Below are 18,365 nucleotides of genomic sequence, written 5' to 3'. Positions count from 1 at the left end.
TGTCTTAACTGGCCGCTGCGAGGAGTCGTTTACTCATCGATCGGGAACGAATAAACGAACGAGTGTATAAGTACTCGGGTAAAGTCGTTTGCACTTTGCACCAAAAAGTTGTCCGTTCGCTCTCGCGTGATTACGAAGTCGTGACCGTCTACTCTCCTCGTATACTCGCAAAATTTGCATACAAGAAGCTCGCTTTTTTTCGCGTCGCTCTTGTTTCGACGCGCATAATTAATAATTGTCGGCCGTGCTCGATTATTTTTTTAACGGTAAAAACTGTGTACTGCGTGTGCAATTATAAACATAAATATACCGCGCGTTCGATGACTCTCTCTCTCTCTCCTGTAAAATAACGGTGCAAAATAATAATCGCGATGAACGAACGCGAGAAGCTGCGGGTTTTCGGTTCGTGGACCCGTTTTCAGTAACTAAAATTCGTACGCGAATTACGCGCCGCCGCCGCGACGACGGCGAGAAAATTACTTCGGCTGGGAAGGAAGAGCCCCCTTCGAAGGAAATATTGCCTTCGCGCGCTCTTCGCCTCTCGCCCAATTTTGCACGCTCTCTCGCCTCGCTCTCGACCGTCTCGGCGGAACGAGGGGAAGAACTCGTTCCGTTGATGTTTGTTCCGCAACGCTCGATAATGCACTTAATCGCCCTCGAATTACTTTGCGAACGATCGATCGATCACTGTTTAACAAGCGAAACCGCGACTATACTCACGTACTCATTCGTTCTGCACGTAACGGCGTGCACGAGAGGCGCTTGCAATCATTTCCGAAAATTTTCAAGTACGTAATATCAGTCGGTTTATCCATATATCGGAAACTACGAATTTTTGCAATAGTTCAAAAATAGTTTTGTAAAACTATAAAATAATAAAATTGAGAAAAAATGTCACACAGCTGTCTGAGTTGACAGTATGATTAGCTATCATAAATAATTTGTATTATTTTTACTTGTTTCTTAGAATATTGGCTAAGCCATCTCATATCTTATATTTTAAATATTTGTTCGTATTTATACTAGTTTTTATAAAAGCTTAAAGGAAATCTTCTCACTCGATGTCATAATATATTTTAATACATATAGCTGAACCGCCTACCATATCGACTTACACTAGCATACCTGTCATAATTGAGAAATATTTCAACGACTTTAGCACCGATTCCAGATGTTGCTGAAACCGCGAACTTGTGTTGGTGGAAGCTGGGAAGCAACTAACGAGCGAGATTATCGTAGGTCGAACGCGAAAGAAATGTAACTACTCTCCCTTTCTATGTCTCTCGTACACTTTGTATACAGTACGGCGGCAATGTAAACATTGTCGCGTGCTCACAGGTATTCGCCAATGGAATATATATAACACCGAACATATATTTAACATTTAAAACAGATCCTGAAGAAGAGTATAATAATACGCGTAATTGCCGAGCGAGCGAGAGATTTCGCGATCGACAAAATAATCGTTGCCTTACTCGTGTCGAGCTCGTAAAGGCCACTTATATCGATAGGTGAGAGAAGCAGGACGATATCTATATAAAAGTAACGGATACACGGATACGAGGGAAGAAAGCCGGGAGCGATTTTGATAACGATAATAAGCGACTTAGTAAGAAACGACGAGGAACTTTACGATTCTCGTTACGGGTCGCAGTCGAGTTCGTATCGAGAATGTTCGTCTCGCTTCTCGCTGTTACACGAAAATTGCATCGCACCGATTTCGCGTAGTAGTTTGCCAAGTAATTACTTTGCTATTTCTGCCGATAACGACCGCAAAACATTGACGCGATAAGCTATATTATTACACAAATTCTGATAATAAAAGCTGAATAAAATAACTAAATGTATATAAATAAATATTTGCATTCATCCCCTTCTTTTCGATAAAAATAATCACAGCCATCACGAATTGAGATTTTAATATATTCTAAATTAATATTGATTTATTATGAAATCTTTTTAGGTTTACTATAGTTATATTAAATATGTAAATATAATATATGAGTATCTGTGCTTCTCATCGTTTACTTTTTGTGCTAAATATAACTGTATTAAAATATAATTATATTTAGCGACAAAGCGATGAGGAGCCACCGATACTCGTAGTAATATGTAATATATCGAGTGACGAAAAAGGGGCGTCATTCGTTGCCGGCGCTTAAAAGCACAAAAGGGGCAGAAAGGCGTCGCTCGGACGCTTTACATAGCATTTGCCAACGTCTGGCCATGCCGGGAATGGCAGAGGGGAGACCTTCTGCCTTTATACCGGCTAATACTTTGGACGGAAATATCCGTAATGCAAGGACAAGCAGGCGGCTCTAGCTCAGCCGCTCGCCCGCCGAACGCGAAATATTCGAGCCAAGCTTTCCGAGTCGAGCGAGATAAGCGAGTCCCTCGCAATTGCCCGCCGAATCGCGAATTCGATAAGGGAGTGTATATGTGTGTGTGAAGTCGACTCGTTTATAAATGTTTCATCTAGAGAAAATAAATACGAGAGCGCGAATTTCACGCAAACGCGATCGGGTTCGCGGAATTTTTGACGCGAAACATTCATTCCAGTATCAAAGAGCGACAAATGGTCGTTCAATCGCGCGGCGGAACGAACTTCCGCTTACGTAAGTCGCGAAAACTCGCCGACGTCAGAGTTGCCATTTTAAAGGCAACGTTCTTGAACTTGACGCTCGTTTTAATTCGAAAATGCAATCTGTATTCAATGCGACCCACACACGTTCACTCGAGCGAAACTCGTGGACGAAATGTAGATAGATGCATTAAAGTCCAAAATATATATCTGTCGAGTTGCTGCTTTTCGCGATCGACAGCTCATCGACCGACAATGCGGCCAAACATGATTCCTCCCGCGCGTAGGTCGAAATGTCGAAGGGTCTCGTGCTTTGACCGTTAGACCATCTCCTAAAAGCGTAGTAACTCCGCGTGTGACGCGAGTTTATATTTTCTTGCTTGATTAATGGTGCACCATCTGCGCGCGGGAAATATCGAATAAACGGGCGAGAGACATCAATCGCGAACGAAACAGCAGCACTCGCGTGTAAACCGCGAGGCAACGAGACAAATTCCCGTTTTTCGTCGGAGTTGGAGCGGATCAACAGTCATACGTGGGTGGTAGAGTGCTCGGTAATTCGCATAAAGATGCCTGAATCGCCGTGGATTTCGAAATATCTGCTCGACTTGCTTATAATGACATCGCGATACGCGTCCGGCCGTCGCGACACTATATACCGAATTCGAATTTACCGTCCGCACGACGAAAACAGCTGATTAATTATGAACGAAGCTCTCGCGGGAAATCGTCGTAATTTTCGCGCAAAGTGTATAAAATACGAGCGCTTTTCGAGCGAGAGAGCGCGATCACAGAATCACCGCTCGTGAGAATGTAGACACTTTTCAACTTTATCATGAGATGGACTTAGTGCCAACTTGTACATCGGCGCCTTTCGAAATTAGGCCAACTCGCAGCAACAATGTAGTCGAGAGCCAAGTTAAGACACACGGCGGCTTTTAACGAAATCGGACGAATATTACAGTCTGTGTGCGACAAACTCCGCCCACTATTTTCCAAGGCTGCGAGTTAATCCAGACGAAGCAAATATCGAGCAATAAAATACATCACATATTTATCCGCAGTATTACATATATATTTTCAATAAAACTGCGTGTACCACGTAAATTAAAATTATAAAAAATCGATAATTATAATAAAACTGTTTTCCAAAGAAGAATAAATTGAGATTTCTCAACAATTCTATTTCTACGCAAATAATAAATTTAATAAAATAATTCATTAATAAAATAATTCATTAATTAATCAAATAAATTAAATAAAATAATTTAATAAAATAATAATCAAGACAACTGTATTTCATAATAATATGACGAAATTTTGTGTGATATTAATATGTGAATAATTGTTCAACGGGCTTATTACATGGAACAATTGGTGGATTGTTGTAGGGCAAAGCGAGGGAGTGAACACCTGCCATTGTGACAGGAATATATCTCGTCGCCTAATTTTCTACATGCACGCGATGCTACGACTCGATAAATTTGTTTATCTCGCGGCGCCTGAGAGTTCACGATCCGCCAAAATATCATGACAAATGCGTTATATGCGATTCGCTTTTATTCGCTTATATTATAATAACATTTGATACCGCAGGATAAAATAAATAACGTCGCGCGAGAGTCAGAGATAAACATACGTTGTGAACAACGTGCTCCGAAATGTTAAAGATCGTTTAAAGACACAGGATAACGAAGAATTATAAGTGATGCCCGATGGACGTGGGTGGAGTCCAGCTGCATGTTGTTGTTGCTTCCGAGAATTATGTAACTATGCTGCGAAATACGATTTTACCTCTAATGAATATTTACAACTTCTCTCTTTCTCTCTCCTCCTCTGTCTCCCTCTCTAGCATATGACATATATGATCATAAGATATACAAAATATTAAAGATGTTTACATTTGCATGTCTTTATCTATAGCTCTTTCTATCAATAATTACGAATAATTATGCCTTGACGAAAATATCAAGTAGAAAATTTTAAATAAAAATTAATAAAAAAAAAGATCTGATATTCTTCACATAATTTAAAATGTATTTTAACAAAAAATTAATTTTAAAGTAAATTAGAAAAACTTGTTTAAAATTTAATAGTTTTCTAATACAAAATGTTAAAAAAAGATAGTATTATGTATAATTTTCATTAAAAGATAATTATAAGTTGATCGAGAAACCGTGAGATTCCGAAAAAAAATTCTGAAATATATGTTTAATACATTCTAATCGATGTCTGAAAGTTTTCGCATATTTTCTCAGTTATTTGTAAAATCTAAAAATTCTCTCAAACACATATTATCGCCGGCTATCAATTTATTTCAGCTATCTTTTGCCTAGCCTAGTCTAATCTGCTTAAAAATACCTGAAAATATTTGTAACGAAGATTGGCCGCCTTCGTTCGCCGACATAGCAAACAACTTTCGTGTCGACTAACTTGACTGAGAACGCAGCCCGGAAGGCAGCCAATTCGTCGCTACAGTTTACCGTTCGCTAGCGAGCATACAATGACGCTAACAGGAAGTAGATAATGGAGAAGCTATTTGGCAAAATTTGTGCCAAATTTCGTGAAACCGCGCCTATTGCCTAACGTTCAATTAATCTGTCATACGATTTTGTGACAGGCATCGTGGTCGGAAATGCACTGAAATGATGTTCAGGAGTACGTCAACCCTCGACAAACGATTACATAGGTATCGAGAGGTCAGTTCATTGGCACTCAATAGTACTCAATGGCACTGACGTCGATCTATCCGACAGAATTACCGGTGGAAAACGTAAGGTTATTCAATCAACTTTCTGGCACGTTGTAATCGCGGTCGGGCCAATTCACCACGCAATCGATCATATTCTCGAGTGATAGATACGTTAAAAAGATTTGCTCTATAAAGTCGTATGACATATATTCTGCATATTAAAAAAATAAAAAATAAAATTTATTAATGTATTACGATCACATTTGTGCTTCAAAGGGTAAAATGAGGTTGCATCACACATCCGCTCCAAAGTCCTAAACCGTTATAATTCAAGAAAGCTGGAGCAACGAGCGGTAACCGTTTCTCCAAAATGGCTCGTGAAAAAGGAAGGAGTGAAGGTGGTATTTCGTTTGGGTACCATCCAGGTCATCCTCCGGACGAGAGTGGAAAGGCGGAGGAGGAAAAGGAAGGAGAAGAAGAAGAAGAAGACAGTGAAAGTTCTTAGCGGATAGAGACGGTTGACAGAAGCAACGGAGTTAAAGAGGCTGGACTGATCTCACGTTGGGCTCATTAAGGGCTACAACAGCCGCGTCGCTTCCTAGACTTCTCGCCAAGTCCACGCCAAGCAACGTCATATCTCGTCCAATCATCGTTTTTCATCTCGGATTCCGTTGTTGTTCCATTCGTAGACTCTGGGGTGTTATTAAGTATATATGGGGTATTTCGCGTGCGCGCCGTCAAAATGGTGCCAGAAGATTTGTCGTCGCGTTATTTGCGGTCTAGATTTATTCGTTCGTGAAATTTGAAGTATTGAAATATCATCGCGTGTGTCGAAATTATCTCCACAGAATTCGAGGAATGGAGTAGCAACGGAAATAAATATAAAATATCTCTTTTTTTCAATCGAAAATTCTTTCCTAATAAAGATATATAATTCCGTTGTAAAAATCCGTGTCAAACTCTGTGTATCATCTGATTTACAGGCGAGAGAACTTTGCAGCAATGCGGATTGGCGCGACCAGCTAGTCGCATATCTTCGCTGCTCTCGCCTGCTGCAAAAGGCACTCGTCCGGTTCTAAGTATAGCGAATGATGTACGACGATAGGGCAACGGCGACGTCTAGCCCGAATGACGCTTTGCAATGTTCTTTTGACAAGTGTGCGTAATTTGCAAAACGTCACGCCGCCAAAAAATCACCGACAGCCTCGATTAGCGCGAGACGACAATGTAATAGGTGTGACCGAACGACCAAAAGAACGAGTCGCGGCTCGACCGCTGAATCAACACAGGTATGTTCCAACGATGCAAATTGGACGGGAACAGCCGGGCGTCGTCGGTGGTCGCGCGTAATAGCTACGCGATCTAATTTCGTGTGCCATCCAGCTCACTGACTCACTTGGCACGTATCCGCGATAGCGGTATTCTTTCCTTCGCTTTCGTTTCGCCGAAAATGTTAGGGGATTGTCAGATCGCGCGAAGGCCGCGCAAGGCTTTCACGTTTCTCGAGCAAGAAAAGGAGAAGAGACGCACCTAGAAGAGAACCGCAAGACGTTCTCTAAATTTAAAGACTTATCCTGAGATCGGACCGCGTTCCAGATGGCATTGTTAAGATAGCGATTTCGTATGCGATTCTCGGGATCGCCGGAGAATGATCTGTTGAATTCCGTTGTGTCACGACACAATCACGAAGTTCGTCCGTTAATTTAGAAGAGCCGCGAGATAAAACGAACGATATATCACATATTTAGCGATTCGGCGATATCGTAAATGAAACGGAGACCTCTGCAGATACGAGGCGGGTGTGCAAGCGCGTTAGTGTGATCCGTTTATTTTTACAGCAATGCCAGGGTGAATGCTCCGCGGAATGTTTAGCTTCGACACATTGGGTACGCGCGTATACATATACATATACCGTACGTACGCGCATATCTATACACTGGATCGCTACCGAATTTCATTGGCGTGCGTAATAAATGCGATGATTCACACGACGCGCGATACCATTCACAGCGCCTGCGAAATATTGGGGATTCAAAATCGAACGTGCTGGATTGCGGAAAACGAAGCTATATGCTTATAGATAACGAAGCATGTTTTGCCCAAACGTTTTCATTTTACTCTTCATTCCGCGGCAGTTTCCTGTTGAAATACACTTTGTTAATCCGAGAGTAAACCCCTGTAGAATTTCAATATATACAGTCGAGAAGATAATAATGGAAATAATAGAAATTAGTAAGTATTGTTTAAAATAAATCAGAGTACTTTAAATTCCGCCCTTTAGTTCACTAGTTAAATTTATTTTAAAATATTCAGTTTAAAAAAATTACTTGAATTAATCTGCATATAATTCTTAAAAATTAAAAATATTAATATTCGAAGATATTACAAAATTGGTATGCAAATTTTTCTCGTGTATTTTATCTTCATGCATCGATAATTTCAAGTACGATAAAAATACGAGGGAGGTATAGATAAAGCGCCATATTACATATATATATATATATATATATGTACATATCTAATGTACCTAAGCATATACGAGGCCGCCTGGATTCGGGGTTGTCGGTCCATTAGCAATGTTTTGCGCGAGCAAAGTGCGTGCGCGCACAGCTGTTACGGCGTAAACCACGCTTATATCTGCCAAGAGCAACAGAAGAACGCGGCGCGTGTGTGCATCCAAACAGAAGACGGAAAAGACTACGGGGGGGAGGAAGGCGGCGGATATTACGTTGCTCCATCGGAACAATCGATAACGACGTATAACGTTAAATATATATCGAACCTGACTTCCTTGTTTGAATGAGATTACCCTCGTTGTGTGCTACCGTCATAAATAAGTCTAATCGCGGAGTTAAATAATGGTTGATATCACGATTCTCGTTGTTGGAACGGAAAAAAATTATTCAGTGTGTATATAGAGAAAAAAATATTTCTTAAAAGAGTAAAAGAATGATTAATACTCCTTATTGCTCCTTCATCTTATTAATAATATCTATTTTTTGTAATTTCATAATTATCAAACTTTCCTTTTCTGATTAATGCATTATTCACTTAATTTGATAAGACTGACGATTTATACATATAAGTTGTTAAAAAAAAATTAGTATTTAGAATTGGACATCAAATACGTTAGTAACATGAAATATTAAATAAATAATAACTACACATATGAAACGTGCAGGTGTAGCTGACATTATTATGAACAAGCTAAAAGCAGTTACGAATATAATTTAATATTCGCCTATAGTTAGTCAGTCGACCGATTTCACGATATTATTTTCGTGGTTCCAATCTGGTGCAATCTACATTTCATAAGCATTTTTATTAGGTATATTATTATTCCCGTTTCTTAACAGTCGCGAAACGCTTTGGAAGATTATATTGTGATTTTCGTCTAACTATAAGTCGAGTGAAGGCAAAATTTTCAATGCGAAAAAAAATTTTCTAAATATGTTAACAAGATTTCACGTCCGCGCTAATATTATTTTTTGATTGAATATGCTCGATTAATCGTATACTTTCATTAACATCACGAACATAACATCGTGAATGCATCCGAAAGTCACGTAAACACGAAGAGCACGGCCACGCGATTCGCAAAAGAAGTACGTAATCGAGACGACGTAATATGTGTAAGCCTGTAACGTGCACGTGTAGGCGTTCATGCGTAAGACTTCTACTCGAAAGCGTCAGTATGGCAGACGCATAATACGTCGTACTGAGAAATAATCCATAGATGTGAGGGTGTCGCTACCGTTTGGAGTCCAGCCAGAAACCGGAGGGAAAGGACAGAGAGGGAACAGAGGGGGAACGCCAGGTCGCCCACGCTCTTCGCGCATATCGTGCCGATAAATAATCGAAAGAGTCGTCCAGAATCACAAGCTGCCAAATTCATATTCCCGCGAACGAATCGACGCGAGCGAATCCTGCGAAGGTCACCGTCGCTGGACGGAGATCTGTATCTCGATTATACAAAGATGTCGTAAAAGCAAACCGCATGTACGTTGATGATTGCGGAGAGAGAACGACGACGATAATAATGACGGAGGATGAATAAAATTGATGTACGATCCACTTGTTGGCGCGTCGCGTTCGCGATCTCACCCTCGTCTAGCGCGGCTTAGCCTAGATTTATAACGTTTATACATTAAACTCCAAGTCGCTTGAAAGAGTTGCTCTTTAGAAGTCATTTAAACATGTTAAAACGTGGGGGCGTTCGTCGTCAATGTCCCGAAAATTCTTCGACCTGTTCCTCATAATATTTAGACGTCGCGTAGGTATTCTTTTCTCGCTTTGCTATTGACTGCCGTCGATATATATCTTAAAGCGCTGGTTTTAGGAAACGATTAATCACATCTGTGTTTCGATTACGCACGTATCTCGTTTGGCGTCTCGAGCGCAATGAATTCTGTGTGTTCGATCTCTATTGTCAAGACCGGCCATGGGATATCCAACCTTGTCAGGCTTAAATATAGACCCATGTTTTCCATCGACAGCTGCTCGACCCGATGTTTATGAGCCATTCGCGTATCTACGAATCACTTTTATGCCGGTCGTGAGACGGGCGCTAAGACTTCGCGCCGAGGTCGTCCGAAAATTCGACTCCAGAAATCAGAGACATACATACGTTAAGAGAAAACTGCCATTCGCCCGAGAGCGCTATATAATGATCGCTATGGCGGCTGAGTAATTGCCACGAAATTACGGAATAATGCATGTTTACGCAATAGTGCGAAGCTATAAAACTGCGGTTGGAAAGCGCTGGCCATAAATCGAAAAAAGCATCGCGGATTACGAGCAACACCTTCCCGTGGGGAAGATAAATTTAAATCGAGATTTATCGATCGTCTCCTACGACAACCACGGCAAACGAGCCTCCCCGCGATCATACGATTGTCAACGCCCACGATTGCCGACAATTTTATACTTATTGACTGCGGGGACTTGATGATCATCGCGAGAAAAGAGCGTAGAAATAAGCTTCGCGTTACGCAACCGTGCGATCAACAGACACGGAAATAAAAAAAAGAAAAAAAAAAGAAAAAAAACAAAAGAAAAGAAACCAAGTCTGCGCGTCCGATAGAACGAAAAAATAGCATTTTGTCGTTCCTCAGTTACCATTTCTCTTTGAAACATGAGAAAAGGATACAAAAAATGGACGATATATTACGCGTGTTCAGCGTGAGACAAACCTTAAGTATGCAACCTTCAACTTTTTCAGCAAGATCACATCATCGTTTCTATATTCGCGAAATGAGCTGATTCGTTTGTTTTATGCTCATGGGGTGCCGACGTAAAGGTTTTGACACGTATTCAAAATAAAAGTTAAATAAATATAGAAAAATGCGCCTGAATCTTAATATATTGAAATATATAAAACAATCACAATATATAAAATACATTTCGCAAATATTTATAATTTAATAAGCTTTGTAAAATATAAATTTATAGATTGAAATAGAAGATACGATTTCACGCGCGAGACTGTTGATATATTTCACCTCTCTTATAATTAATGCAATTAATGATTTTAAAAAAACGAATATTTATTAAGAATGCTTGTTCCTCGGAGAATAAAAAAATGTCCGGCTTTTAAAATGTCATATATCATCGTGTTAGGTTGAAAGCTTTCTGACTTAGGCCGGCCATCGAGAAAATTCACTTTACGTATATCCGATATATAATTAGCTCTTCGAAACGCCTGCGGAAATACGGTTCATTTGTCATCTGTAAAGCTGTCCCTCCTTGAAAACAAGGCGATTCCCTCTCCGGATTGGAAATAATATGGATTTTAAGCCGTACTACTTGACACTTATGGCGAAATGTCTGGCTGTACTTTGCGACGTTGTTTATGAAACTACCAACAGATACGGTAATAAAGAAAGCGGACGCGATCCTGACATAAAATTGTTGAGGAAAGTAAGTAGGTCAATACCGGGTAAAGCAGTGATCGTTTAGCATACTTGTACGGTTCGGTGTTTACAGGCGATTTAATCACGAAAGAAATTCAAATAAACCATCGCACAACCCGGTACCACGATTTTGATTCTAAATCCGCGAGTTTTAAAATAGAAACTATATTTCTAAAAGCTTTCTTAGATGCGATCACTCACAAATTTTGCGTGTTCCGGAAGATTACACAAGATGTGCAAAAAATCGATGGCTAATCCAGATAGATAATTGTCAATCGCATCTACAAGACAAGAGGGTGAATAACCGTGGATAAAAATACTATAGCATAGAGTGTGTGACGGAAAAAAAAGCAAGAGGAGGACAGAGGGATGAAGAGAAAAAGCCTGAGGAAGAGAACGAGATAGATAGAGGAGAAGGAGTACAGTTGGACGTGGTCGCCGCCCGATCCGGAATGCGCTTTACGCATTCATTCGTCTCAAGCGCGGTCCAAATGTCCGGTCGCAGTCGTGGAATAAATGACCCACAAATAAAATAGAGTCCCATCCCGATTGGGATCTCTCGTATTAGTGAAAAAATCTTGTTTTCACGCTTCATCGCCCTTCAATATCAATTAGAGTCAAGTCGCTTATAATTAAAATAATTCACCAAATTAAATAAGAGTTTATCTACTATATAATTAATCTAGGAAAATTCTCTATTTCAAACAATTTTTTATTATATCCTTTTTCATTTCAACTTTAAAAAGTCAAGTTAAGATCTCGCGTGAGAAATTATATTTAAAAAAAAATATACGCGCGATGCAAAATCTTAATGATAAAGTCGTGTAAACAGGCGAATCAAGTAGGATGTTACTTGCCTACATTTCGCTTCTTGACTTACTTATTTATCGGCTTCGCATAAACTCGGCGTGATGAAGCGTCTCTCGCGGTACTCTCGCACGAATATACGACGCTAGGGGGTTAATGGGACTGAAAATGCATACAATCTCAATCTCAAACGTAACGCTCTTTATTAGTCGACACAGATGTTAGTCGCAGCGGTCGAGGTGTGTTAAGGGTCAGCGAGGACGTAACCATTCATCGCGACGTAGTCGCCAGCCAATCACGCGTACCGTCACAGTGTTTACAGCGCTTTGCCCTCGGCTCAGGCATTCTGCGGTGACCTCGTGATCTCACCGATATCCCATCGTCGCTTTATGCACTTCGCGCACAGACGCGCACGAGCGCGTACATTCACATGCACTCTCTCATTTACCCCCGCACTCCTCGCGACGCGCCGAATTATTATTCAAGTTAGACGAAGGGAGAAAAAATTGTCTCTCGAGTGTCCAGCTCGCAGCCGTGTTACACGCACTATCCGCGTTGATGATCGAGCGTCACTCCGAGGATTATCTCCTCGGTTATCCGTGTTCCCGCTCAAAATCGCGCCATGATTCATCGAATTGTTTTATCCGCGCACGTCTATGTATTTTTAGATTAGAAAAGTTTCATGCATGTATAAAGTTTTGGCGAGCAGTAGCTCGCGTTTCAACAGAGTTCGATTTTAACAGTTTATAAATCATACTCTGGCGCCACGATGACAGCTATGTGTGTATAGCACTGAATAATTATAGTTATAATTATTTAATAATTAAATGATTGACATTCGATTAGGAATAGAGAATGCACGCTAATGACATACGTTCTCTGTGTGCGAGCGATTTATGTACAATTTCTCGAAAACAGTTTTCGCCCGCGATCGAGATTAAAGGGAATGCAGCTTCGTCTATCTGTGGGAATGCTACGTTGCGCTTCATACATACGCGAGATAAAATCGCACTTGCTAAAGATTAACCCTTCGACTTGTCATCTTGCTCGGGACGCTGGGGTCACTTTTCTCCTACATCGTTTCGCTTTTCCTGTCCACGCATCTCGATCTCTCGGCACGCAATTACGGTGCCACCCCGACGCTCTGACAATCAAAGATCTGACATGATAATTATCGAGAATGCCGAAAAATTTCGGAACAACGTTCGTGATTCCTGATTTTCTCTCACACGAATCGAATCTTCGGATGAATTTCCGCAATCACCGATAAAAGGGAGCGTCAACGAACGATAAAAGGATATTCCGAGCGGATCCTAATTCCTTGTTCCTTCTTTCTGACGTGTCGATGAGAGTGTCACACGATAATCGACCGTATCGTCGAGACTATATAGTCTTTTGCAACGTTCGACGATTATGACTCATTCCCGTATCGGCTGGATATACCGCTGCGAGTCGCGCGAGAATCATAGGCGAGGGTGTCGCGGGGTGTGTATCACATCGCGAGATGAAGGACGTCGTCCAGGTCGTCGTAGTAGCGCCTCGCAGCCATGTCACACGCGCACTGACGGACGTCCGTCGTGCCGACGCCGACGCTGACGCCGGGACGCTGCCTTCGGCCGGACTCGGTCCACCATCTCGGCAAGCGTCGGGACGCCTGTGCTGGCGTCGTGCCAACGTGCGACCAAGCTCCGACTCGATCGATCCTTGCGCGTTAACGCCGTCTTACGAAATCTCGCCAATGCCTTTTCACGGGATCGCGAATGATTCTGGACGATTAAAGTCGCGAGGTCTCCGTTATTTATAATTTAATTATTATTTGTAAATAAAATTGCTAATGCGCATTATTTCGAATCATATACGATATATGATAATGTTCTTAAATGTTCGTCTGACAAATTTTTTATTTTAAAAAAATAGCACCGCAATATAGCAGATGAATGAAAAAGCGGAGTATTAATATTGATTTTTTTAGAAATTGATTCTTTCGTGGACCACTATCGCGCCTAGTCGTGTCACAAAAGCACCGAAACGAGCGCGGGTAAATGATTTACGAACAACAACGACGTTGATGACAATAACCGTGCCAAAAGCATCTTGCGTGAGACTTTCCTCGAAACTTGGTTCACGACGATTAGACGAACACTCGTTAAAGTCCCGTCGTATAACACGCGCGTCAGTCAATGCGGCTCGTTGAGAATTCGATGGCTCCTCGCGAAAACATGATCCTAGGGGGAGGAAGACAGTAGAAGAAGATCGAGGGGAAAGACAAAGAGAAGCGCAAGGTGCTACACGACTTAGGTAGTAGTAGCGAGTGGGTGTTTATCTCGGTTTATCTCAGCGCGAAAGTGACGTCACCGTACACCGGTATAAAGGAGAGACTCTAAAAGCGAACAGATGGCCTTTATAGTTGACTCGTGCCGCTATATAACAATCATATATATATTATGAAATCGCGAAAAGCGCCACCGTTATCACGGGCGATTTGCGTTTTCAGCATCGCGGGTGGAGAGAATAATTCGAAAGTGACGATCAAACTTGCAATCGACTTTCTACCGCGGAGATTTACGTAATTCACTCGCAAACGATCGCGTACATAGAACATTTAACTTACTAATCTTATGACAACACGACATTCATTATACATGATTGTCGCGGACAATGAATTATTTTTTTCATGCTTATCGCCTTTCGAAGGAGATGAAAAAAAAAAAGGAATGAAAGTTCTCGTAACTCGAACGAATAAAAGCGCGAAGAAACGTACAACGATGTATACCTCAGGTCCATCGTATCGGCCACCAAAGGGACTGCATTTATATCGGGTTTTAATTCCCATTGCAATCGCGAATATTGTGTACGTCGTACGTCAGCGTCAAAAGACGCGGTTAAGTGCGATCGTTAAAAAGGATATCTCGTAACTGAGTCGAGCAAGCAACGACTTTTTCCAGCATTATTTCTTACGACCGGCGGGCAGTTTAAATGAAAAGACCTCGAGAGAGAGGAACGACGGGGGAAAGGACGCCCGGATGAGGAAAAAGAAACGGAGAGAGAAGTTTTATCGCGCGGCTAACAAATAAACGAGCATGTGCCACGATGGCGTGGAGAACAGGGAGGAAAAAGAGACCGCGAGAAAGTAACGAAAGTACATTTTATTGAGTTCTGGGTGGCTGTGTGTTGTCGGCGCAAGAACGTACCTTACAAGTTAATAAATTCCGAAGTTTCCCTCGCGGTCGACGGCACCCCATCCCGGACCATCTCCGTCGCTGCTTTTAACTCGCACCCGCACGAGATGTTACAGAGAGAGAGAGAGAGAGAGAGAGAGAGAGAGAGATTTTACGTTTTACCACGAAATAACGGCGTCGACTCTTTAACCGAATCGCGCGTCCATAAGACGACAAATCCCGCGAATTAATAAAAAAAAGCGTCATCTCGTGTAAATCAAGCGGCGTTGAGTGTCGCGAGTTACGATCTAAGGCATCGTAAAGGTGGCGTCAGAGACGGGTGTGTGAAGTTGGCACCCCTATGTTATGCTATCATAGTTCTGTTAAAATCTCTCTTTCAAAAAATAATCAGGAACTATACAACTATTTAAAAAAACCTTAAAACTCTACTCAAAACTATTAGAACTCGAAGTGTAAAAAAATGTGAAGTTGGCACCCCTATTTTTTGAAACTGATTTTCGTTATCGTAATGACCGGAACTATTTCTAAAAATTATCAAGAACTCTTCCTATGGTTCTAAATAACTCAGAACTCTTAACAGAACTATGATAGCATAACATAGGGGTGCCAACTTCACACACCCCGGCGTTGAGTGTCGCGAGTTACGATCTAAGGCATCGTAAAGGTGGCGGCAGAGACACGTCAAAGGATGCGATCAGAAACGTGTCGCAGTGTACGTTTTTCATTTAACGATATATGAGAAAAGAAAAAAGTTACTTTTAACGAGAGAAAATAAAAATTTTAATTCGATCGCGCGAAGTTTTTACAGTTTTTTCTTCTTTCTTTTTTTTTTTGCAGTTTCACGGGTCACCGACGATTACGTACGTCGCCGTGTGTGCGCTTTTCGAGGAGATACACACGGCGACTCGAATCTTTGCAAGGACAACGGGCGCGCTGAGGCGAACGCTTAAGGTAACCGGTGCACAAGAAGCATTGCCTAACGGTGACTACCAAACGGCCTAGAACGGCCTTCGGTAACTGCGAGTACGCAACGACTGACCAACCAGGGCACAGAAGGCGGTTACTACTTAAGCCGTCGTCAGTTACCGTATCACGCTTCGTTAAGCGTCCCTCTGTCTCTCTCTCCTCGTGAAAAGCGAGCCGCACAAAGCTACCAATGAAGCGTAATAACGGTCGGCGGAGGCGACGAAAGGGTACTAACGAAAGGCGATTAATTAGGCGAGCCTTGCAAGTTTACGCGGTCTTTTAGTGGAGATAACGAACCAAGGAGTATGTTTTACAATTAAGCGGAGCGCGCAAATTTCCGAGTTGACTTTCGGAAGCTGCGAACACTCCTCTTCGGTCCTCCTCTCAAACGAGAGAGCAGTAGGATCAAGCTTTAACCTAATTAAGGATGAGAATCCGGGCGTAAATCATGCCGCCGCGCCGGGGAGAAAGCGATGACAAGAGATAAAGGCGCGAGCAGGGCAGCGTGAATTTATTTTTCACCTTTTCTTGTATTTCTTCGCACGCTCGTTTTTTCTCTCTTTTTTTACACGATCACGCGTTGTACGTCGTATCTTTGTGATATGCCGGAAATAACCCGTCCGAAGAAGGTAAAAAAATGTATAAAGCTAAATTAAATTCGCAGAAATATATATTGGGGAATTAACTAGACAGACAGATAAATATCTATATGGGTTTATGTCGTTTTGAGAGTAAATCTGAAAAATCATCGCTTAATATATCAGTCAGTAATTAACATAATTAGCAAATAATAGATATTGACCTTCAGTATCACATTGAATTAATGATGAAATAAGTACGAGCTCTATAATAAACATGTCAAAGTATTCTCTTAGTATACGCGCTTCCGAAATCTCGAGTCTCTCCGCTTATTTATATAGGCCTGAGTTTCGCCAAGGATCTGCTCACGAATCTCTTAATTTTTCGCGTCGCGGCGGCGATCTGCGCTCATCACTTCCGGACGCGTGCGATCATTCTTCTTCCGCGCGCGCGAAGCGTTCGTTTTCTTTCGTTAGCGATTAATAAATTCTCCGTGGCTTTGCCTACCCTCGGCGCGGCGCGCCGATGCCACTCGAGAGAGTTCGAGGCTCTCGGGCGAGGATTAATGAGCCGCGAGGATTTATGCGCGGGATGTCGAGTGCAACTAGGTCATAATAGCGCTCATTAAACCTACGTAAAACTCACTTCCACGCGTGAACGCGCGTGCCTTCACCCTTTCGAAAACACGCATACGAAAGCAGTGACGGCGCGTGGGAGGGCTGAGCGCCGCGGACAAAAAAGAAAGGGTTGAAAAAGTAAGAAAATACGATAGGATCGTAGCCAGCGCGAGGAAAAGGTTGAGTGAGTGAGTGAAAGAAAGAGAGATAGGGATAGAGAGAGGAAAAAGGACGAGGCGAGACAGCAACGAAAGAAACGAAGTGGAGGCACGCGTGGACAAAAATACGACGATCGCAGGAAACGGTGAATCAAACGGACAGCAGCCGGCCGTTGCGAGGGTGTTTTTGTAACGATCACGGCTTATCCCCTGCCCCCCTTCCCCCGATCGTACGCCGATGTTACATCCAAATTATTATAAAAAATGTGTGCGGATATTTAGAGTAAAATTTTCAAAATCTCTCAAAACATTTATATTTATATATGTGTATATAAAATAAAAATATCTTATGCAATATTTCATCAACTTTTGTTTAGCATTTATAGAATTATGTAGAATTCTTAATCGTAAAGCATGTTTTTATGTTATTAAAATATGTCTAGAACGTTAGAGAGTAATTATCTTATCTAATTATCTCTGGAATTTGTAATATACTGTGAATTTATTAAAATTTCTTTAATAAACTAAAAAAATATATAATTTCTATATATATTTTAATTATTAAAAATAAAATATTTTATTTTGCTTATGCATAAATTACTCATTTTGTCAATGTCATAAAATTAAGATTTAATGAACCTAGTATTTCAAGTTGACACACTGGTTATAACAACTGTCGTGAAATAGTTTAATGTGATAACGCAATCTATAAAAATCGTACGATTCCTTATATAGATAAATTTAATAAAAATCTTGTTCCTAATACAGAATCTTCCTAACAAGCTTGTTCCTACTGGGAATTCAAGTTTCACCAAATTAAACGAACGGTAGGTGTAAGATATAGATGACAACGATTTTATTACCTTCTATCTTT

General features: G+C 41.3%; 1 protein-coding gene across 2 annotated transcripts in view; it reads right to left on the bottom strand.

The window, feature by feature from the left end:
- LOC145934537 (uncharacterized) overlaps nucleotides 1–18,365 on the bottom strand; it is a 211,333-nt gene that overhangs the window by 144,100 nt on the left and 48,868 nt on the right. The window contains exon 1 of one of the 2 annotated variants that reach the window (XM_083035043.1): nucleotides 12,298–13,540. The exons of the other annotated variant lie outside the window; for it this stretch is intronic. Within the exon in view, the coding sequence (XP_082891169.1) occupies nucleotides 12,298–12,337 (40 nt within the window). The 5' untranslated portion in view covers nucleotides 12,338–13,540. Of the gene's footprint in view, nucleotides 1–12,297; nucleotides 13,541–18,365 lie in introns of those variants that run through there. 2 annotated transcript variants of the gene reach the window in all.

Source organism: Prenolepis imparis, unplaced genomic scaffold, assembly GCF_030444845.1.
Source record: "Prenolepis imparis isolate NDT839.2.m4 unplaced genomic scaffold, iyPreImpa1.0 SCAF_3, whole genome shotgun sequence".
NCBI classification, from domain to species: domain Eukaryota; kingdom Metazoa; phylum Arthropoda; class Insecta; order Hymenoptera; family Formicidae; genus Prenolepis; species Prenolepis imparis.
This window is presented reverse-complemented; position numbering and strand designations above follow the sequence as displayed.